The 23,836-nt window shown below is 40.7% G+C and overlaps 1 protein-coding gene across 5 annotated transcripts in view; it reads left to right on the top strand.

The window, feature by feature from the left end:
- Ccdc148 (coiled-coil domain containing 148) overlaps positions 1-23,836 on the top strand; it is a 273,207-nt gene that overhangs the window by 163,462 nt on the left and 85,909 nt on the right. For all 5 annotated transcript variants that reach the window (XM_037204800.1, XM_037204799.1, XM_037204798.1 and 2 more), the window contains one exon: positions 9,986-10,126. In XM_037204800.1, coding sequence (XP_037060695.1) covers positions 9,986-10,126 — 141 coding nt within the window. The remainder of the gene's footprint in view (positions 1-9,985; positions 10,127-23,836) is intronic.

The following is a 23,836-nucleotide window of genomic DNA, read 5'->3' as shown; positions in this document are numbered from 1 at the left end:
AGTAAAGTTTGACCAAATGTGTAGTTTGAAGGTGTCTTCTCTGGCTTCAGTACAGTGGGAGTAGCAAGAATGGAGTCCGGGAAGTTCTCACACCGTGGGGCTGGTGACTGCTGAGGTGGTTGGGGAGATCAGTCAGTGTAGCCAACAAGATTTGTGTATCTGGAAATGAGGGGCCCACAATGCTGAGGTAATTCCTGAGTTTTGGGCTTATGCAAGTGGATGGTATTTGCAAGTGTGCATTATTATTGCTCCACTTTAGATTAACCTGAAGTTCAAAATGGTTAAACATCATGCTCCAGGGAACCCATTAATAAGTCACAAAGGCACAACTCAAGCTCTACTTTATGACTTCAAATCCTCATTTCTCCAGTCAGTACTGTGCTTCAGAATTGATTTCAGAAGGACTGTGCTCAATGCTGTCGGCATGATAGCTTTTTCTTTAGACCATGGAGCCATAGCATCTTAGCCTTGGGAAGCATTATAGTGAGTTCCTAGGGTTTCCAAGCTCTTTTGGCCATGACCCATAGTGAGAAGAATATTACACCACAAATGAATACACATATAATGGAAACAAAATTTTCTTAGAAATACTACCACTGCATATCTTGAGGCGTGCTGTTTTCTTCTGTTTCCACTTACATAAAAATGCTAGCTGCTATTCACAACATTGATTTTATAATACAAATTATAACCTATTTGAAAAAACACTGAACTGGTCCTTTTAAATTTTAGAAGAATTGGAAAGTGATTTTTTTTTTAAAAAAGAGAAACTATTACTGATTTTTTCCTCTCTCTTTTTTATAAATTGAAAATAAATTTGTTCATACACTATGTTCTAATCATGATTTTCCCTTCCTCATCTCCTCCCAGATCCTCCCAACCTCCCTACCCATCCAAATCCACATCTTCTTTCTCTCTCTCTTTAGAAAACTAACAGGTAAATAAAATGAGAAAACAAACCAGAATGAAATAAAACAAACAGAAAACAAAGCACAGACATGAGAAACACACACACACACACACACACACACACACACACACACACACACACAAAACAAAAAAAACAAAAAAACCCTCCCCAAATACCATTGAGTTTGTTTTGTGTTGGTCATCTATGTCTGGGCATTGGGCCTGCCCTTAAGTATGGTTTGTATATCCAGTGGGACTCCATTAGAGAAAACTAATTTGTCCTTTGTGAACACTTGATGTTTGGAAATAGCTTCTGAGTTAGGGATGGGGTTCATGTCCACTTCCCCTCTCAGAGTTGTGGGCCTCCTGGCTTGGACCTGTGCATGCTGCCACAGCCATTATGAGTTCACGTGTGCCTCAGCCCTGCTGTGTCTAGAAGGCACCCCTTCCTTGGTGTCTTCCATCTTCTCTGGCTCCTACAATCTTTCTGCCTCCTCTTCTGAATAGCTCTCTGAGTGTTCCAAGGTCTCTCACTCTCTGCACATTGTCCAGTTGTGGATCTCTGTGTTATTTCTCATCTCCTGTAGGAGGGAGCGTCTCTGATGATGGCTGAGCAAGACTATGAACCATGAGTACAATAGAATGTGGTCAGGAGTCATTTCATTGCAGTGTTCATTTAGCAGAACAATTAATGTTTGGTTTTCTCTTAGTTCTCGAGTTCTCAGCCACTTGAACAGTGTCAGGCATGGGTTCCATCTCACAGAGTAGACCTTAAATCCAATCAGAGAGATTGGTCACTCCCACAACTTTAGTGCCAATATTTTGTGCACTAATGTATCAGGCAGACGAGTCACCATTGTAGACTGACGGGCTTGTAGCTGGGTTCATGTTTATTTTTCTCCTCTGGTAGCATGCAAAGTACCTTCCAGTACCAAGAACACTAGTCAGTAGGGATGAAGGCTCTAGTTAGGCACCAATATGATGCATCCCTGTTCAATGAGACATGTAGGTGTTGTCTCCTGCAATAGAGACTCATCACCAGTTTGTGGAGAGCAACCAATAGCCTTGGCAATTACCTGAGTTGTTTGGAGGTTTTCATGAGGTCCTTTGGCCAACATCTCAGATATAACCCATTTCTGGAAGTTTTACTTGGTGGCAAAATATGTCTTGTTGGGACTTTGTCTCCTTCATTATTTGGTGATTCTATTTAGATTTCTTTTTACATCCATACTCACCCTCACATGTTTCGTGTGTGTGTGTGTGTGTGTGTGTGTGTGTGTGTGTGTGTGTGTGTGTGTGTAGCTTCTACTGTAGCAGGTTTCCTCATGATGTCTCAAATGGCCCTTAGTGTAATCTGTACCTCCCTGTATTCTCTTTCTCATTTCCCTCTTCATTTAACACAACCATTCCAGTGCCCCTCCCACACCCTGTACCATCTCTCTATAACTATTTATTCTCTTTCTCCTTGCTTGGGGGATCCTTCCCTCCCCCCTAGTCCTTTACTCTATGCCTAACCTCTGTTTATACAGATTGTAGAATGCCTATCGAAAGTTTAAAAGCTAATATTCACATTGAAAAGTGATCTTCTAAGACTTAGCAGTCAATAGGCAAGTGAGTTTCTGATTCTAAATCACTCTATTAGACAACAGGGCTCTATCAGCTTCATATATAAAATTGACTGATAGGTTTGTAAATTTTGTCCTTGTAAAACAAACAGACAAACAAACAACCCAATTGTTGATTATTTTCTGCTTATTGGCATTTAGTTTGTTTCTTTTTGGGAAGTCCTGTTTTATACTAAGGTAAGGCCATCCAGGATGCAATTAAGTCAAGAGTTACATTTTGTTTGAAAAGTAATGGATATGGAACAGTCAAGATAATAAAGAGAGTACAATCTCTGGGAGTCTGAAAAAGACTAATAAAAAGCCATAGAAAATGGAAAGCACTTATCAAGGAGGGGTGATAAAAATGCACTTATGAAGTTACCCGAGAATCCAGAGGATAATTGTGAGGCAAAGAGGACAAGCCAAGTAGAGAATAGAAAGCCTTAATAACATCCACGATCATAGGACCATTTCTCGAGTCACGTTAAACAGAAATGGGACACATATGATAGAAAAGCCTAGGCCCGAAGCACTGAAAAATGGTGGAACATTTGGGAAGAATTTTAATGGAGCTCTCAAAGTATTAAAGGTTTAATAAAATGAAAATTTGACATTTATTCAGCCGAACTGAATTTGGAAGCTTATAGTAACATAAAGGGAAAAGAGAAAGGATTTCTGCGCTGCCTTTTATGCATGTACTCCAACCTTCGAAGAAATATGAGATGGGCATGGAAAATCCTGACAAAGTTTCTAGATACTTTTCCCATTAGGCAAGCACTGATGAAATCCAGGAAGCATGGGCACAGGCACGACTTGGGAAAATCTTGGGTCCCCCCCCCCAATGGAGGCATCAGAAAGTGGAGCACGAGATACGAAACTCTCTGTAGCCAATCCTAAGGCAGACACAAATTGTCATTATCTTACTTCTAAGCATATATTAGGAACATGGCCCATGTGGCACAACACTCTAAGAACACTTGCCAACTCCTCCCTTCCCCCGCCCCCCATGCCATGTAAACTCCGGACAACTTAACAACACAAATTTACACCAGTTCTTAAGAAATTGGGAGCCCATGCAGAGGATTTGATCCATGTTGTATAGAAGAGTGACAAGATGCCTGAGACATAGAGAAGCATCTGGTCTGGATGTGGTGAGTTAGAGCTTCCCAGGAGAGAATGAATCCATGCCTTTACTTAAGTAGGGTAAGGAAGAGGTAGGCAGATGAAGGATAAAGGGCAGGCTTGAGAATTTTAGGATTATATCACATCACAGAATGCCCTAAAAAGCATAGCATAGGCCAAGCATACTATAAGCCCCGGCAAATGTAATTTTTAATGTTTTATTATTATCAGTTATGGGTACTGGTCAGACAGGACCTTTTTGATTTCTCCCCCCAAATAACTACAGCTTACATATGCTTTCATAAGTGTGGCTGATGTAACATTAATGTTTAATTATCTCTAATTGTTTAAAAGGCTTATAAAATACTGATGTTTCTCACTGCTATTCATTATGTTTGAAAATTAAGCTGCCGAGTATGTCATATATTGTGACCTTTCTATATTAGGGGGCTGTGAAATCGAATCAGAATAATAAGAACTGTTGAGGTCACCCAATTCTTTCCCTCCTTTAACATGCGAAAACTTTGAGAAGCCTTTGTTCAAAATAGTACTATTGTTGGTTAGTTGCAGAGAAGCGATGGAAATGTCTGGGTTCAATATTCATTTTTCTCTATACAGTATCGACATAACGGATTTGTTTTTTAAAGCCCACAACTTTGATGTAAAAATGTGTTAACATTGTTACCTTGACATTAATTCCAGTGATTGCCTTTGAAGTGTTCAGGGCTTATTTTTTTTTTTTAATTTTTCTCTCTAAGAATGTATGTGCATATTAACTTCATTTTAACCATTTATTTCACTTTACAGCAAGAGTGAGGAATACATGCTAAGCATTCATTTTAAGTCCTGAAGGTATTTGTGGCAGATGAACACACTCTTGGTGCTATTTGTCCTCTCTTGGGCTAATACCTCATTTAGAGATGGCATACATGGCAGGGATATTAAAGCATTAACTAAAGATCTGGAAAAAAAATGTCCTATAGTTAATAATGTGAATAACGCTTTTCTTAAAACGTGCACCTGGCTACCAGGGAGGCAATGTTCTTTCATGGTTATTATTGTCACGCGGTTATGTTCACATGCTCTGTTTAGAGCTGTGTAATTAGCAGAGCCCTTAAAATGAAATTGCCAGAATGTTCTTCCGAGCTGTTCTTCCTTTCACTCAGCATCATTCAGAAGGCTTCTGGGCTTTTTTCCGCCTATTGTGCTGCTATTGATTCCTCTGCCCACCTGCCAGCTTTCTTATTATTAGACCGATCAGAAAAATCTAGCAATGGGTTGTCTTTCTCTCCACATCCAACTCTCTTTTCCTGAGGATCCATTGGGTAAGATTCCCCCCCCCCACGCGTGGTACCCTTTCTCCCCGCTCTTCACCTTATGCACTGTGATTTGAAAAGCCCCATTTGACTGTACCCGTTGTTACCGAGCCTGAGCCTGACTCCCATTGTCAAGATCACACAAGTCTGTCTTCAATCATCATGTCTCTGGGTACAATTATAATCACAAACAATGTTATGAATTACTGACTTCAGGTAAACGTCGGAGGCCCCTGGCAGTTGCAGCGCTTCCAATATGAAGTGGAAGCAGCTTGGTTCCTGAAGGCTCATGTCTTACTCTAGGTTCCCTGGCCCCATTGCTTCTTTTATCTCTTGCTCATGTGTTATCTGACATATGGAAGCCACTGGTTTGTGATTGTTGGACTGCCTGTAGTTTCACAATCCTGTCCTACAATCTATCTGCAGCCTTAAAAAAAAAATCAACATACTTTATCTTTTCCAGAGAACAGAAGAGGGATGTTTTATATTGCAAGTGCCAGAAAATGGCAGCTTAGGCAAATTGTTGGGCAAACTGTTTAGTTTAATTTGATTAATTACATATAAGGTCATTATTAAGTACCTATTATGCACCGGTATCGGCTTGACAGTATAGAGTGGAGGCAAGTGTATGAAATATGTTCTAAGTGGAAACAATATGTTTAGTATAATTAGTGAGCAGTTATGGCATGGTACATGAAGTAAGAGACAGAGGTGTATGTGTTGGAGAATGTTTGTTGAAAGCTGTGAGTCATGATTTGGGCCTCAGCTGAGTGATAAGCATCTTATGAAATAGAGGGAAAATAAAGACATTCCAAGTAGGGAGTATTTGTATCTATCACTCCTTGAAGTTAAGAATAAGAATGAGTTGGGGGCTTAAGAGATGGCTCAGTGGTGAAGAGCAATGGCTGCTCTTCTAAAGGCCCTGTGTTCAATTCCCAGGATTTCCATGGCTTCTTATAACTGTCTGTAACTCCAGTTTCAGGAGATCCTATGCCCTCTTCTGGCTGCTCTAGGTATCAGGCATGCACATGGTGGACATACACACATACAGGCAAAACACTTATACAGATTAAATAAAATAACTTAAATAAAGAGTTGGTGTCAACATACAATTAAAAAGAATAATAATAAGAATGGCCATTTGAGGCAGAGTCAAGGAACAAGCTTACCTAGAGGTTATATATAAACAAGATTAATGTGGGGTTATGAGTGAGAAAGTCAACTTAATCAATTGACATCACCCTCATGAACCTTCCAGTCTTGTTCAATACATTTGGCTAAAAGATTTTGAGTGAACTAGATAATTACAACCAATCTCAAATGGTTTTAAAATTTATTTATCATAATCTCATCTAAGCTTTTATATATATATATATATATAATCACTAAACTACATATAAATATAAAGTCATCATGTTATATATATATCAACAAAGATTGTTGTGAAATAAAAAGTAACAATTATATTGTTGGGTTTACACAAGAAAAACAATCCATACTCCAGGGAGACTTGTAGTCCCACTGACAGAAGCAGGTATTTGAGGAAAGACATGTACTCTGGTCTTAGTGTGAAGCTTTTGCAAGACCACAGGCCCCAAGTTTAACTTTTGAAGTCTGGATCCTAAAAGCAAGAGCAAATAGGAGTCTTTAAGAATTTATGTAGAGTTGCATTACAGGCAGAAAGAGCTGATGATGATTTTGCAGTCAGCCTCCCCAAGAGATGACTTCACAGAACTGTCTTAAATAATCAAATGGAGGTTAAGACTGGAGGTGAAAGGGCACAGAGTGGAATGGATAAGGGTCAGGGAGAGACAAACATGCAGTGTTGAAGGTGCAGGAGAGCTATGCCATGGCATGCAAAGGAAAGGATCTTTTCTTGGCCAGGATGGTCAATAGGTGGAGGAGAGAACAGAATTATCCCTTTGAGTGTTCAGGAGGGAGACTGTTGGTAACAGTTGTCAGGACTCTTGATTTTGTTTGTAGAAGTTGCAGATAAAAGACTTAAAGGCAAGGTATGCAGCAGGATTCAGACACCAGGAGGTGTTCTAGGTCCCAGGTCCAAAGAACTGGGCCTTGCTGATTAGAGATAGGTGACACTGTACTTGCAAACCAGTAGGTGGTGTTTTCTTTCTTATCTTCATAGACATGGCAAGATATGTTTTTAGAAAACTAAAAATTTGAAGTTAATATAAAATATTTAAAGAGCTAAATGATTTAGAGGCACTTTAATCATATTTGGGTGACATTATTTTTCAATTTTTAATTTTGTGTGTTATTAATGAATGATGCTTGAATCAAATACTTGCAAAATTATGTATTACTTTTTGTAAGTGGAGTTTTGCACACTTGTGCATTTTTCCTCACTTCTTTGTCAGCCACATGTGTACAGGATCAGAAAAAAAGTTTGATTTTATTTTTCTTTAGTCTGATTTGTTTTTTGTTTATAGAACATATATGTATGTAAAAATATGTACCCAGCTTAGAAAGGCTGTATTAACTTTACCCAACTTAGAAAGGTTAGAATAACTTTTTAAAAATCTTTCAAAATAATATTGAGAGGCTCTTTTATCATGTGGGCAAACCTCTTTCCAATAGTCTCTCTTTGCATAGACACACAGATAATTTATGCTAATGAGATCATACTATAAATGTGGTTTTACATTGTTTTTTGCATCTAAAATATTATAGAAATCTTCATATCAACAAATACAGAAATTTAGCATCTTTTCTCAATCATAGGTATTGTATGAATGTACCAAAGTTGGTTTCAGCTAACTTCTATTGCTGGGCATTTAGACTTTCCCCTAATTTCCTGTTTTAAACTCTGCTGCAGAGAGCATTTCTAAGGTACATTTTTGTGAACTTGTCTAGTTGATGGTTATGTTGTTTTTTTGATTTCTGTTGCTGTGATAAAGCACCAGGACCAGAAGCAACAGAGTGAGGCAAGAGTTTATTTCAGCCTACAGCGGGTAGTTGATCGCGAAGGGAAGTCAGGTCAGAAACTCAAGCGGGAACGTGGCGGCAGGAACTGAAGCAGAGGCCATGGAGGAATGCTGCTCATTAGTTAGCTTTCTGTGGCTTTACTCAGCCAGCTTTCTTATAGAACCCAGGACTACCTGCCCAGAGCTGACACTGCTGATAGCCTGAGGGTGAGCTGGACTCTCCCACATCAATGTCCCACAGACTAGTCCCCAGGAAATCTGATGGAGACATTGTCTCAATTAGGGTTCCCTCTTTCCAGATGACTCCAGCTTGTGTCACGTTGACACAAACAAACAAACAAACAAACAAGCAAACACCCTAACCAGTACAATGGGTTTTGGATAATTTCCTGGAAGCAGGGATAATGAATGAAAGGCTATGTGTATTTTGTATCGTGATATGTATTTACATATTGATGAAAGCGATGAAAAATATTTGTCTACCAGTAACATATCCATATTCATACCCAGGAAGTTCTTTTCTGTGTTTTCATCTTAATTTATGCTCACTTTCCATGCTTATAAAATAAGGAAACTGAAATCTGTCAGTACTTCTTAAACCTTTTAAAGTCTTAGGACTAATTCTAGAGTTGGGGTGGTGGTTGTACATGTGAGTGGATGAATGTGTCCACGTGTGCATGTGTGTGTATGGATGCATGTCCATGCATGTGTAGAGGCCTGTGATCAGTATTGGGTATCTTCCTTGATTGCTCTCTCTCCCTTACCGTTTAAATTCCATTTTCATTTCTTTTGTGTTGTCTATGTGAGTGGGCACACTTGTGCCACAGCATTTGTATGGAGGTCAGAGGAAAACTTACAGGAATGGAACCTACTTCTCTCACCCATGTGGGGACTGATCTCAGGTCATCAGGCTTGGCAGCACACACCTTTACCTGCTGAGTCATCTCAATAGCTCCAGCTACCATATATATATATATATATATATATATATATATATATATATATATATATATTTACATTCTGACTGAAGTTTCCCTTCCCTCCTCTCCTCCCAATCCTTCCAGGAGCCGCTTTCTGTCCTCACCTCCCAATCCACTCTTCCTCCATTTCTGTTCAGGAAAGAGTAGGTCTCCCATGGGTATCAACAAAACATGGCATATCAAATGGTAGTAAGACTAAGCACCTTGCCACGCATTAAGGCTGGGCCAGGCCACCCAGTATGAGGAATAGGTTCCCAAAAGCCAGCAAAAGAGTCGGAGACATCTCCTGCTTCCAATGTTAGGAGTCCCACAAGAAGACCAAGCTACACAGCTGTCACATACATGCAGAGGGCCTAGGTCAGTCCTACACAGGCTCCCTGGTTGTCGGTTACGTCTCTGTGAGTCCCTATGAGCCTAGAATAGTAGGTTCTGTGGGGTTTCTTCATGTGTCTTTGACCCCTCTCGCCCCTACAATCCTTTCTCCCCCTCTTCTGCAGGATTCCCAGAACTCCACCTAATGTTTGGCTGTGGGTCTGTGCATCTATTTCCATCAGTTGCTGGATGAAGCCTCTCTGATAACAATTGGTGTAGGAGCCAATCTCTGAGTATAGTGGAATATCGTTAGGCATCATTACGTTGACCTCTTTTATTTTTTTCTCCAGTCATGTTTGGTTCTATCCTAGGTCTCTGGGTCATCCAACCTGTGGGTCTTGGTGTTCCAGGCAGTGTCAAGGGTGGGCTTACTCTCCTGGCCTAGAATTTTTTGGAAGTCACAGATTCTTTGCAGGAAAATCATAAACTTTTATGACTTTCTGAGTTCAGCTAAGGAGTGTCTGAGTGAGTTATTTTAAAGTTGCTGTTTTCTATACCAGCTTGCACACATATCATATCCTCATATGCACATAAAATTTATATGTACGTTTGGAAAAACTTGATCTCCTTGACACAGAAACTTGTCCCATGTGAAATCCTGTGTTAGCCTTCTCATTTTCTTCCTTCTCCTCCTCTTCCCCCTTCTTTTATTTCTTCTTCTTCCAGTGTTTCCTCCGTCTTCGGGACCCCTGACTGGTTAGTGCATAGCTATTGAAATGAAGGATTTCTATGTGTTTCAGGTTTCTCAATGGCGAGCCCATCAGGAAGAGCTAGCAAGACTGGAAATGGAAATTTCAGTCAGAAGAAGAGAAAGGGAAGAGGAGAAAGAGAAACTATGGAAAAAGAAGGAATTGCTACAAAGGGAAGAGGCAAAGATAAAGGTATAAAACCTCCTGTTTCCCTGGATGTGGGAGTGGGGCCTTACGTGCTTGGTCGGGCTTTGGTTCTCTTTGGTGTTTGACACAGAACTCTCCCAGGCTGTTCTGGGAATATTTGTGAGAATCGAGCAAAGTCTTGCTTTATATATGACTGGCACAGATTTGCAAGCACGGAAGAGAACCTGTCTTGTTGCCTTGCAGACAAGGTATCTGTGACTAAGTTCATTCTATATTGGGGGGGGGGAGGCAAATTTTGCAGCTATTCTTATTCTTAAGTCTTGTACTAAGGAGAGACATTGGGAAGCTTCCAGTGTACTGGGAGAGCATTTTGGTTTATGGTAATGTGGCAAATGATAGTTTGAAATGTACTTGCTGGCAGAATATATTGTACCAGGGACAGTATACAACTCATGGAGTGCCAAAAGGCCCTTACAGACTTCACTTCCTGACTTATTATTTGTTAGATTTTTTTTCCAGTTATACAAATTTACCATTCTTCTTTGGAGCAAATGCTTGTTTCTAAATCTTAAAAATACTCACCAAAATCTCATCCACACTCCTAAAGTGTGCTGCTGCTCTGTAGAGCATAGAAAGGCTGGTAGGTTGGTTTCATTATTTTATTACAGAATTTAGACATTTTGTCTATTGCTACAATAAAAATTCCAGAATTTGCAGTAAAGATATTTAGTCAAAAACGTTATTAGCGTTATCAAGCAACATTTTAAGGAACTGCTGACTCTGGAAATCATTCACAGAAAGTGGTTACCTCGTGACCACCGCAATGGAAGGAAATCGATTCACTGGCAGACCTCCTGCGGTCTTTCTTATGAGGGCCCAGAAAGTTCACCTGGATTGACTTGATCGGCATGATGTGAAAAATGACTTTTTTAAAAAAAGTTGCTTATAATGCTAAGAATGACTGATTGACTCATGGCCACTGGTGGACTACCCTTTGCTCTTGCAACCATGGTTAAGTCTGGGAAGCCCTTGTTGAGGAGCGTTTCCTTCAGAGTTCAGTACTGGGGGAGGAAGGCACTATGGACTTTGAGACTCTAAGCCAGCTTGGCTGGATTGCTGATCTGTCACTTGTCATTGATCTTGACTTGTGCCATGCCCTTTCACCCGAAAGCTGAGTGAAGTGGAAAGCAGCACATGTCCAAAGTGACACCCTGAAGGTTCTGGGCCACTTGACAAAGTCAGCTGCAAGGGATCAGTCTTCACAGCTTTTATATGTTTTAATTAAAAATTGAATTCTATTTATTCTCGCAAAAAAGTAAATTGGGTGGTTTTATCAGGCCCACATGAAGAAAGATGATTTTTTAAAAGGAATAACTGCACAAACATCAATAATTACTAAATATTGATAGTGTTAGTGAACTGTGTATCTTTGTGGGGCAACTAAACGATTATTTGCTATCATGAAAGTCCAGTATTTGATGTATGTATCCATAGTTTTGTCTTCTATCTAGGGTGCTTTCATAGCATTTCTTCCCTTTAAGTATGACCACAGAAAGCATTGTATATCTAAGCATTTGTTACATGTAGTAGCTCCTTCAGTATCATGGAAAGAGCCTTAAGTAAAGTGCTATTTTCCTAAAGGTTTACAAAGACCAAGACAAATAAAATAAGTCAATTATTGATCATGGGAGGGAGCACACTGAATTGTGGAAGTTAGATTCAGGTTGGGCAGTTGGCATGGATACTCAGGAGAGGATGGTAGGACAGTATTCACCGTTTTCTTTACAGTCATGACATAAAATCTCTAGAAGGGAAAGAAATGAGTTTTAGAAGGTGAGAAAGAAAGACTTGATGAGTTTTCAGGAAGGAATGATCTTGGCTTCAGAAACACCAAAGCAAGTGAGCAAACAAACACAGAAAGGGTAATGGATGATTGACAGCTGTGGTGGCCAGGGTGACGGCAGGATCAGTAAAGCCTAAGGCAAGAAGGCATGATGGAGATCAAGGAGACTTTCAGTGACATTAGTTGCAACATCCTTCCCACATTTTAGAGTGCAAGCCCTAACCTATACCTAGGAGCATGAAGGAAGTAGATGCTGAAAAGAAGTCAAGATGTCCATATGCTTAGTGCATTTGGGGCTCCAGCTGCATTCCATTAAGGTACCTGCAGGGTCTTACTCAGTGTTTTGCATAATGATGAGGGGCATGTAGAAAATGCAAGACTAAGATCTTGTGGCGACCTTGCTGTGTTTTTGATACTCTGAGATTTGATTTCAACACCTAGAAATTGTATAGGACCAATGTATCTGGTTTATTTCACTTATTCTCTTTTCAATAATATTTTTTTCATTTAGGGAATACTTTTAAAATACAAAGATTAATATATTAGTATCCATCATGTAACTGTGAGAATTTTAATATGCTTTACATTATTTCACATTTTCAAAAAGAGCAAGCAGAGTATCAGAAAGTTGAAGTCCTTTCCTGAGGCCTTAGTCAGCACCTTCCTCACTTGTTCCTGTCATCCCAGAATAATATTATAGCTGTTAAAACATTTTAACGTGTAAGCTATGATTTAATTTTTTTTTCCCACGGGCACTACCATTCTGCAACACTCCTTTTCCCCTCCCAGCTTGTGTTTTAAATCAGTCCTGTGTTAACAGTGTGGGGTAGAGCTGTTTTTTTTTTTTTAATTGATGGTTAGTATTCCACAGTAGACAGAGCTGCTGGTTTCCCCATCTTCCCCATTGGATTTCAGCTCAGTCTGCAAAGGTTCACTGTTCTGTTTGACATGCACATGTAGCAGCCAGGCCCACATCCTTTGGCCTAAGCAGAGCTTTCTCTAGGTGCTTCTAGGAGTGAAATGACTATGTGGTTAGGATCAACATATTTCAATTTTATATGATTTCTAAACTTTATATGGTTATCATAATTGTTTTTAGAATTCTGCCAATCTGATAAATGTGAAAAGCATCTCATTAGTGTTTTAATTTGTATTTCTGTGGTTGTTTCTGAGACTGAATATCTTCTTATGTTTACTGGGAAGTTTTCTCTTTTATAGATTTCTTTTTTTTTTTTTTGCTTTTTTTTTTTTTTTTAAAGATTTATTTATTATGTATACAGTATTCTGCCTGCGTTTATCCTTGCAGGTCAGAAGAGGGCACCAGATCTCATTACAGATGGTTGTGAGCCACCATGTGGTTGCTGGGAATTGAACTCAGGACCTCTGGAAGAACAGTCAGTGCTCTTAACCTCTGAGCCATCTCTCCAGCCCCTTGTAGATTTCTTATTTGTACTTCTTTTCTATTTTTCTATTTGTTTATTAATCTATAGCTGGGGCTTATAATTATAGGATGCAACATCTTAATCAGCTATTGGAGTTACAGGTATTTCCCCCCCCCCCTGGTCATTTGCCTTTTAATATTGCCCAAAGTTTCTACAGTTTCACAGACATTTTAAGTGATTAAAGAAGGAAGGCGGTTACGTTTTCTTTGTGAATTGTGCCTTCCTTTCTGAACTGAGATCCAGTAATGACACCACCTCTGAAGACAGCTCTTATTTTTGCCTCTGCGGAGGGCTATGTACATTTTACTGCCTCAGAATCAGCTTCTGTGTTATTGTCTGGACCTGGGACACGATGCTGTGAGCCTGTGTGAATGTCAGGGTTCTCATGCATGACACTAGCTTAGCATTCTGCAGTGACCCCTTTGATCCGCTGGTGCCCAAGCATAAGTAGTCCTAGAGCCACATCATCGTGTGATGATCCCTGCCCTGGTGTCTGGTCAAGTTCTGTGTCTTGGTCCCAGCTCCTAGCAAGGTGAAAGGCCAGTTGTGAGCTACTCAGTCCCTTGTTAGGGTCTGGTCTTCCTCTGACTTCAGCTGCATCTCCTTGGTCTGACTTAGAAGTCCATCTTTCTATTAAACCCTGGGGCAGTGCCTGTGTGTATATGCCTCTCTCTCTCTCTCTCTCTCTCTCTCTCTCTCTCTCTCTCTCTCTCTCTCTCTCTCTCTCTCTCTCTCTCTGTGTGTGTGTGTGTGTGTGTTATGTGTGATTTTGTTCAGCATTTCTACATATTTAAGGTTGGAGAGTTCCTTTATCAGCAGGCACCCTGATCAAAAGTTCTGGCTATCTTTGTTAATTGCAAACTTATATTCTCTTTGCCTTAACTATTTTCTATGCTAGAAGCAAACAGATAATCTCCTACAGGTGATAATCCTGCAGACAGTGTCCTCTGACTGAGACACTCTGCTCTCCTAGGCGGTTCTCCTCCATTCTCCCACTGCACTTTTGCTCCTGACTCTACTTACTCCTAAAGAAGCAGGAGAGGAGCCAGAGAAGCTCTGCCATGCAGAAGACCTCACTGGAGGATGTCTGGACAAGATGCCCTCTTATTCCCGGTGCTTTTTCCCTACAATTTATCTCTCAGGGCTCGTTTGCTAAGAGAAGATTTCAGCTCTAAAGTTTACTCTTCTTATAGGTGCCCAGCACCCTAGATTCCCTCTTCTCCCTGGCTTAAAACTCCAGTTGGATAGAATATTCATACTTTTCGTGTTTTTATCTCAAGATTCAAGGAAGATGTTGATTAGCTGAGATTAGCTAAATTGCTAACTGGTAGGTAATTTTCACAATTTGAATGAGCAGAGGACTATTGTAAAAAACGAAACTGTGCTAGATGGACCTTAAACTGACTGATATGTAGTATTGTTCTCTGTACCACCCTTTTGCTGTATGTGGCTCTTAGGAAGGTGTGAAAATATCATAAAAATTGCTCTGTATCATAGGATTCTAGGAGGTTCATTATTGTGGGATGCCAAGTCTAGGATTCAATGGACTCCAAGGCAAGAGTACTTCCAGCTTTTCTCCCAGGATGGAGATTGTGATTATGGCTCATATACTAGAGACATAATGTTAGTTCCAAAGGTGAGAGGAGGAAGACCACTAACCCAAATCACCATGGCCAAATTAATTAAAACAAGCAATTAATTAAAGCCAGAGGTTTCTCTCCTGCCTGCCTGTTCCCAAATACCCAGCAACCGCTTCCCAAATAATTGACTCAGAGGCTTAATATTACTTATAAATGTTTGACCAGTAGCTTAGGCTTATTACCAACTAGATCTTACACTTAAATTAACCCATAATTCTTATATATGTCTAGTCACGTGGCTTGGTACCTTTTCTCAGTTGAACATTCTCATCTTGCTTCCTCTTCATCTGGCTGGTGACACCTGACTCCACTCTTCTTCTTCCCAGAATTCTCCTAGTCTGGTCACCCTGCCTATACTTCCTGCATGGCCAATCAGCATTTTATTTAATCAGTTTCAGTGACAAATATTTATAGTGTACAAGAGAATTATTCCACAGCACAAGCTTTTTAATTCATGTACACGGGCTGCCTTCCCCGAAGGCAGGGTTTGGAATTCAGCATTGGTTGTGAGGAAGACAAGGCTTTTATAGCTCAGGGGTAGGGGGTTTCCAAATGGGGAATTTGGTGGGCAAAATAGTAGGGGTTACAGGGGCAGAGCATAAGCATAACAAGTTAGTCCTACACTAACAAGGCTCCTGAAACAAGGATGGGCATGACAAGTAGTCATAGCAACAGGTAGTCACAAGAAGGAAGTCATATAACCTTTTGACACAAAGGTAGGGTTACAAGATGGTTATAAACAATTTTTAAACAAAGACATAATTGCCATTCCTGGAACAGGCAGTCCAAAACAATTTGTAGTTAAGGTTACACCTGGGTATGCATAGCCCAGTCCTTGAGAAACAGAGGTTTAATCATAAACAGGAATGAACCTAGTTTGTCTTTACTATAAGATGACATTTAAGCCTAAGATGGAGGTGGGCTGGTTCTTCAATATGTCTTCCTTGGCGCAGTGTTTTACAGTTCTCTGAAAACTTCTGGCCAACTCCTAATGCAGCACTGCAAGCAACTGAATTGGGGGCATGACTAGGGAGAGAAGGATGCCCCCAGTGGGTATTTAATATTCAGTCTTCTCTCAAAGATATTTTAGGGAGAGATCTGCCATTTTGTGAATGCTCAGGTTCATGTGACATCAATTCAGTAAATGCCCAAAGTCACAGCTTCCTTCAGTGGGATGTTAGCACTGGAGTGTTCTGGCAAAGACCCAGAATCACACGTACCCTGCAGATCCCCACGGGGGAGGAGACAGTGTGGAACCAAAGGGCCTAGGCTCTCTAGCACTGATGGTGAAAATGGAGTGCAGGTTAGATGGCTGGGACAATTCTTTTGCTCAGAAGATTCTAGAAGCTGCATTCTCCCGAGAGAAGTGATAGTTCATGTCAAAGCTGTTCTCCCATGTGGGAATTTGTGGGTTCATATGAGAGAAAAATTTCATAAAAATGTTAAAGTCTCTTTTGAGGTACTATATAACTTGATAGTGGACTATCAAGTCTTTAGACACTGATCTAAAAAGCTGTGGGAGAAAAAGAAGAGGTGGACACAGAGTATTGATAAAACTTCAGCTCTTTACATGTAAACCCTGCTTCTTTAGGACCATTAAGATTTAGAGGAGCCAGCAAGTACATCCGACCAAGCTGACTTGAAAGATGTCCCCTGAGATGCCCTCCCCAACCTACTATGTGCCCTTCCACACCAGAAGTGGAGGTAACACGGAATTTCCTCCCAGACTGAGCGTAGATCAGATAGCACAGGTGACTGTAAAACAGAGCCATTATCAGAATGACCCAATCACAGGAGCCCTTTAGAGAAGAGGGCTGGTGGGTTGCCCAGGGTGGCTAGAGGTTTGGAGGACAAGAAGGACACAACCTGCCATTGATGGCCAAAAGACCGTGGGAGCCATCAGGCAGGGAGCATGGGAAGCCTTGCAGAACTGAACCAGTGAAGCAATGCAAAGCTCGAAGTCACAGTCCTGTGACCATAAGGAACTTAATTCTGTCAAAAACAAGAATTAGGTTGGAAGCAAATTTTTCTCCAGATGAGAATTCTGTTTTGCCCAAACTTTGGATTTCAGAATTATAACTTCAAAAGCAGAACTCCACTGTGTGGGACTTCTGAATTACTGAATTCTAAGCTAAAAAAAGAGTCTTGTGTTATACTGCCAAATCTGTTGTAATATTTATATAGTAATTAAACAAAACAGAACACTAAAGTGGGTTTTGGTATCTGGAATACCAAGCATGTAGAAATGGATTTGGAATTGGGAGTGGGGAAAAGCCAGAAGAATTTCAAGGATATCATTTTGAGGTTGATTAATATAAAAAGACTAGATTACCTTCAATAAACCATTAGTATAAATATCAGATGTTACAGTCATGCCTGATGAGCACTCTAGGAAAAGTGGCGAGCAGTATTGGGAACAGGAGAAAGGCTGGTTACCATTAGGAGGTGCTAGAACTTGGGGAGCTTTAGGCTGCACAGAGAAGAAATTCCTGAGTAATGAGCTTCATAGATCTGAGAATTTTTCAAGACATTGAAGGTGCTGTCTAGATTCTTTTTGCTGCTTATAGTTAAATGGAGAAGATAGATTTTGAAGAACTGTTCAACAAAAAGGATGCAGACTTGATGGTTAGGAAAACTATCAACCAGTTAAGAGACTTCCTCTTGATGGACAGCGTAGATAGTGGACTACATTTATGACTATATAATCCTTTACTGAAGCCTTCAAAAGAGCAAAAGGTCAGCATTTAAAAGTCCTTCCCTTGGATCTTTTGAAACTAGAAAGATTTGGGGAGTTTAAGGGTGAAGTCTCTCAGCCACTCCCACAGACCAAAACAGTGAGAGGATTATCTAAGAAGATTGTGCATGTGGCTTTTGTCTAATACATGGGTATCCTGTGAAATACACATAGGGTCTAGAGACAATATCTAAAATAGGGCAGCATGGAAAGGGGGTACCACATACCCAGAATCCTACTGGGGAAAAGCAGGATGACAAAGTGTTTCACCTGGCACCGTTACCCTGTGCTACCACCCATAATAAAGGGGTGGGGATGACTCCCAGTGTGGAATCTTGAGCTTGGAGGGCTGAATTAAACAGTGTAGGTATTAGAGGCTAAGCTTGGCACCTACAGTTTCATGGCATTCCAGATACTTCCTTCGTGGCTCAGACTTCATCCAGGATCAGGAGAGATTAAGATTCCTTGTATCTCCCTGCATGAGGACAGGCTGGAACGGGGACTGCAGACAGGGCATGAGAAGTGCTTCCCGAAGACAAGTGGCATTTTGAGACTAAGCTGTAATCATGTCTTCATTTTGACCTTGAACTTTTTTGGGCGGTGGGGAATGAGTTCTAGCTACTCGAGGACTAGAAGATGAGCATTCCCTAACAAGACTTTGTATTAGTTTGATATCCCAAGGCAGGCCCATGACTCTGAACTAGAGTTTAACTAAGGATGGAGAACAGTCCAAAGACACTTCTGTTTTCATCATATATCGGCTATAGCTCTATGGCACATGGGCCATGCCATTGAGAAAGGAACCCGAACACATACCCATTCAAAGATACTGAAGGAGATCTAAAGAGATTCAGTTCCAAATGAAGACAGAGACGAGCCATTGTGGAAAGAGAAATCAACGAACGGCAAACTGGGTAGCAAATGCGAAGGGCCCCAAACTCAATGAGCCTATTAGAAGTGGGGCAAGGCTCCAAGTACACTGGGCGCATAGGCTTTTTCTTTTCCTTGCTCAGATCTGGCCGAAGTTCAGAGGTGTCACTTGCTAATTGTGTGACTGTGAAGAAAATTGTTTTTATCTCCTGGGTTTCAGTGTTTGTGTTTATTTGTATAATACTGAAAAAGTTGAGACAAAACTTAGGAAGCAGTTAACACACTACTGTAACCCAGAAAGAGTCCTATAAGTAATATAGTAATTACTAATATTAATATTATTGTAGTGGGCTGGCCAAGTGGAAGGTAGCTAGAAACACACCATGGGATCAAATCGGACATTTCAAATAGGAATCAGCTATTTATAACTAGAGGCAATAGTATTAAGCCAGATTCAGAAACCAGAGTCATGGGCACAGTCCATTTTATCTTTTCCTGGTTGTTCTTAGCTGGTGAGAGAATACCCCTCAAAGGGACATGACTTGATCAACATTGGTGGCTGCATAACTGGTTTTTAGTACCAGAAAGATGAAACATTCTGCTGAGAACATAGAGCATGCAGCTAACTGTGATTCACTCTAAACTGCAGGACCATTGACTCACTAGTTCATCCCCTGGGTCTGGGTGGCGATCAACTGCAAAATACACACAGTTCCTTAGCACACAGTTCAAAAAGATAATATGTACTCCATTTCTCATTAGCTTTATGACTTGCTGACTTTATTGTAAATTATACACATAAGCCTTCTGCCGGGTTCTGGTTTGAAATCTCAAGGTCTCCTTTAAGGACGTAGTGTGTCTCACAGTAGCGCCTTTACTTTTCCTTGAGCACAGACACTGTTGCTCTCCCTCGGAGTGTGGTGGGCTGCCTTTGCCTTCTCTCTACCTATCTGCCTCGTATATGGGGAAGTGATATGGGCTCCTAGTAAGATAGAGGACAGTGAGAGGGTGTAAGTCCAATGGTCCAGATGGGTTGATTCTCTAGCCACTTACTTATTGTGTGCCAAGCGCCTTTCAATGTGGTACATCTTACATCCCAGTTATTCAGTTGGCAAATTTCCTGCCATTGTAAGCAGATCCTCCAATATAAATTGTCCCTCTTCGGTAGTTTGTAAAGGTTGTGCTTACCTGCCCTGCCACAGAGAGAGTGTGCAATTCTTGCTATGTCAATAGAAGCTCCTAGCAGTAATACAGGAAGATTTGAGTTTCCAAGTTTATCAGGATAATAAAAGTGTTAATCGAGAAAAGCAAAAACTACAAAATAGGGTAAATTAGTTAACTTGAGTATGACTACACACAATGAATTAAATAGTTCCATATATATATATGTATATGTATATATATACACACACAAACACACACACATATATATTGTATATGCTCACATTGATAGACACAAAAATATATCTCTATATGTATTTCTCATGCAACCTTAAGAGTAACTCCCGGCCCCTTCAAGGAGCACTGATGATTCTCTTAGCTCAGGGCCATTGGGAGGGGCCTTTGTTCTCATCAATGCCTACATTGCCTCCTCTTTCATTTCTTGGCCTTGCAGCATCATGCCATGGCTATCTGTCCCCACTCTGGCCCCTGCTGGTCTGATTGCTTCCCCGTATGAATGCCTCCATGCTAGCAGCATTATTAGTTTAGCTGTAGTTGATCAAAGTTCAGGTCTTGAAATAAACTTTTTGCCCTGGCTGACTGCAGCAGGGCTCCGCAACTCTCTTCCTATTAATCTTCCTCTTTTAGTTTAGGCCCTTAATTGCTATTGCCTGCATTTGTGCACCACAGGAACTGTGGGATATGGACCTGTCCTCTGCAATTTCCTTCAGATTCCTGTGACTGATTGCCTCTCATCCCCATGAAGTGCTCTGATGTTGAGGAAGGAGGGTAAAGACGATTACAAGGCTTTAGGGAGTGGGAAAAGGAACCTTTTGAAATCATAGTGGTGCTTGGAAAACAGACTTTCAGAGATGGTATCTGGCCAGTCTGGCCAGGATCCTCTGTTTCCTCTGGGTCCTTTCCCATTATGACTGACACTCTCCCCCAACCCGTGTAACACAGAGAGCAAGGCTACCTTTGAGGAGGGAGGGAAAGATATCTAACTGGATTGCAGCTACAATAAAATGGTAGAGGATGAAAATACTGTCAATGTATGTAATATTTCACTTGTGCTAGCTGAGACATCCACACAGAAGCACTATGGTGACACTTAGCAATATGGTGACTTTCAGATAATTAAAAACTGGCTTTCAGCACCTTTCATGTTTTCAGAAAACAGATACCACAGTGAGAGCTTAGCCATGGCCTTTGGGGACCTTGGAAACATGTCTTAGATTCCCTCCAAACACAAAACCTGACCTCACTCTCATGAGAGATTCTTTGCAAATGAACCATCTGCATGAAAACTAAGTCCCAGTGGAGCTGAAGAGCTGAGGAGCTGAGGAGCTGAGGAGCTGATGAGCAGCCTCTAGAGCTATTCCCGTTGGCTGTTCTCCGGTCCTCTCAGCTGGTAACTTGTAGGTATGGGGGTTTGCAGTTTGGGGGGGTGTTTTATTTTATTTATTGTTCTTCTAAAAAATAGTTTTGTTTGTGTGTATGTGTACATGAGAGAGGGGGGAGAGAGAGAGAAAGAGAAAGAGAAAGAGACAGAGAGACAGACCGAGGGACTGAAAGAAAAAGAGAATGAGAGAGAGAGAATGTCAGAGAGAGAGAGAATGTCAGAGAGAGAGAGAGAGAGAGAGAATGTCACCTAGGTGTGGGTGCCCATGAAGGCCTGAAGAGAGCAGCAGACCCCCTAGTCTTGGAGTTACAGGTGGTTGGGAGCTGCCTAGCGTGGGTGCTGGGAACTGAACCGAGACCTTCTGCAAGAACAGTATATATGCTTAACCACAGATCCACCTCTCCAGGCCCCTTTTTATGATTCTTTTTAATTTTAGAATCTGATGAAGTCAGCTGAATATCAGAGTTAAAGGAACGTAATGGATAAATTGTCATTTAACAATGATTGGATAAGGAGAAGATAGTAAATATTTTATGCACAAAGAACTCAAAATGAAACTGGGATTCCAACTTTCTCTTATGAAAATTTAATATCAGTCCTCTAGGTAGTGTTTTATGGGTAGAGAAGTTAATGTTGAGCAGGACATTTAATTAACTGAAAGAAATAAATCATCTAATGTAAAAATGCTCCCACTGTTCTTTGGTTTGTCATTAAAATTTAGAAATGAACCTAAGGAAGCTTATTAAGTGAACCGATTCGGCCCTGTTTACATGAGACTGAGTAAGTTGAAGCCAGTTCTCAGAATAAAGTTCACAAGTGACAGGAATTGTACGATGACTACCCAGGGATGACCAACGGTAAGCCATCTTGGTTGTTCTCAACTGTCTCTTTAAAATGGAAACTTCAGGGTTTCAGAGAAGGTTCACTGTGTAACGGTGCTTGTTATTCAACGCAAGGGCCTGAGTTTGATCTCCAACTTACACACAAAAAGCTGAGCATGGTTGTGCGCACCTGTCACCCCAGTAGAGGTTTGCAGCAGATTCCATAGAGCTGGTTTCCAGCCATGGGGGGCCAACTGATGTGGGTGCTGAAAACCAGACTGCAACAACAAGCTGTCGTAACCACTGGGCAATCTCTACAGCCCTATAGCTTCTTCCTAAGAAGAAAAAAGCATAATGGGGCCTTCATATGTGTGTGTGTGTGTGTGTGTGTGTGTGTGTGTGTGTGTGTGTGTGTGTGTTTATTATTTTTTTTCTTAGACAGGGTTCTCTATGTAGCCCTGGCTGTCCTGGAACTCACTCTGTAGACTAGGCTTGCCTCAAACTCACAGAGATCTGCCTGCCTCTGCCTCCTAACTGTTGGGATTAAAGCCGTACACACTGCCCAGCAAGGGACCTTACTATCTTTTGTGATGATATAATTTTAGGAAAAAGTCATATTAAAAAAGGCTAGGATGACCAAGGGCCAGACTTATTCGTTTTTTGCACAAGCTTTCCCAGTTAGCAGCTTTAGACAGAGAAATGTAAGAATTAACTTCAGGTGCCCTGTTTGGCTATATTTTCTGCTGAGTCTTGATTTTTCATAATGATCTGATATAATTAATGAACATTTGTACACTGTTTGCAGTGTTCAGTGAGCATCTGTGTTCATTTTAATCTTCTTAACAACTCTGATGGACAGATAGCCTTGTAATCCTCACTTTGTAACTGACAATAGAAGTCATAATGTCCCCAAAGTCACAGAGCTGTGAAGCGATATGACTAGGATTTGGCCCTATATGGGTTGGTTCTGGTTTATCCCTTTTTTTTTTTTTTTTTTTTTTTTTTTGATTTTTCGAGACAGGGTTTCTCTGTGTAGCTTTGTGCCTTTCCTGCAACTCACTTTGTAGACCAGGCTGGCCTCAAACTCACAGAGATCTGCCTGTCTCTGCCTCCCAAGTGCTGGGATTAAAGACATGAGCCACCACCACTGGCCCCTGGTTTATTCTTTAAATGCTGCTGTACTATTTGTGCTGTCCTTGGTGTGATTGCTACTTGTCATTAATTTTGAGATGAATCCATTTTGAGAAACCTCAGTTTCCTGAACCCTCAATATCAAAGTCTTGGACTTGGAGTTATCTTTTCCCAGTCCTCCTACCCTTGTTCACATAAATCTGTTTAGCAGATAAGAAATGGGTAATATGAAAACTCTTTAGTAGTACCAATTTGCTTTTATGTTTTTAAAGTGCCCCAAACTGACAATGTCTATTTCCATATTCTTAAGAGTTATGATTTCTCTGAGTTAATGAGGTCCTGTAATTAAATGCTCCATAAGAAATCAGATAATCAGCCAGACAGTGGTGGCACATGCCTTTAATCCCAGCACTGGGGAAGCAAAGGCAGGAGGATCTTTGTGAGTTCAAGGCCAGCCTGGTCTACAAAGTGAACTCTAGGACAGCCAGGGCTATACAGAAAAACCCTGTCTTGAAAAACCAAAAAAGAAAAAAAGAGAGATAATTATGATAAAATTATGTTGCAAGCTGATTTTAAAACTCAGTTTTCATTTCCTCTTTGTTATCATGTTTTGAGGGGGTTAAGTAAGATGAAGGAAGTTGCCATAACTGCATTCTTCTTTTTAACCTATTGACATTAATTTCACAAGAGAGTTTCCACAGGTTTCTAGGA

The sequence above is a fragment of the Peromyscus leucopus genome, chromosome 4 (assembly GCF_004664715.2).
Source record: "Peromyscus leucopus breed LL Stock chromosome 4, UCI_PerLeu_2.1, whole genome shotgun sequence".
Taxonomy (NCBI): Eukaryota; Metazoa; Chordata; class Mammalia; order Rodentia; family Cricetidae; genus Peromyscus; species Peromyscus leucopus.
The sequence above is the reverse complement of the archived record's forward strand: the minus strand, read 5'-3'. Positions and strand labels throughout refer to the sequence as shown.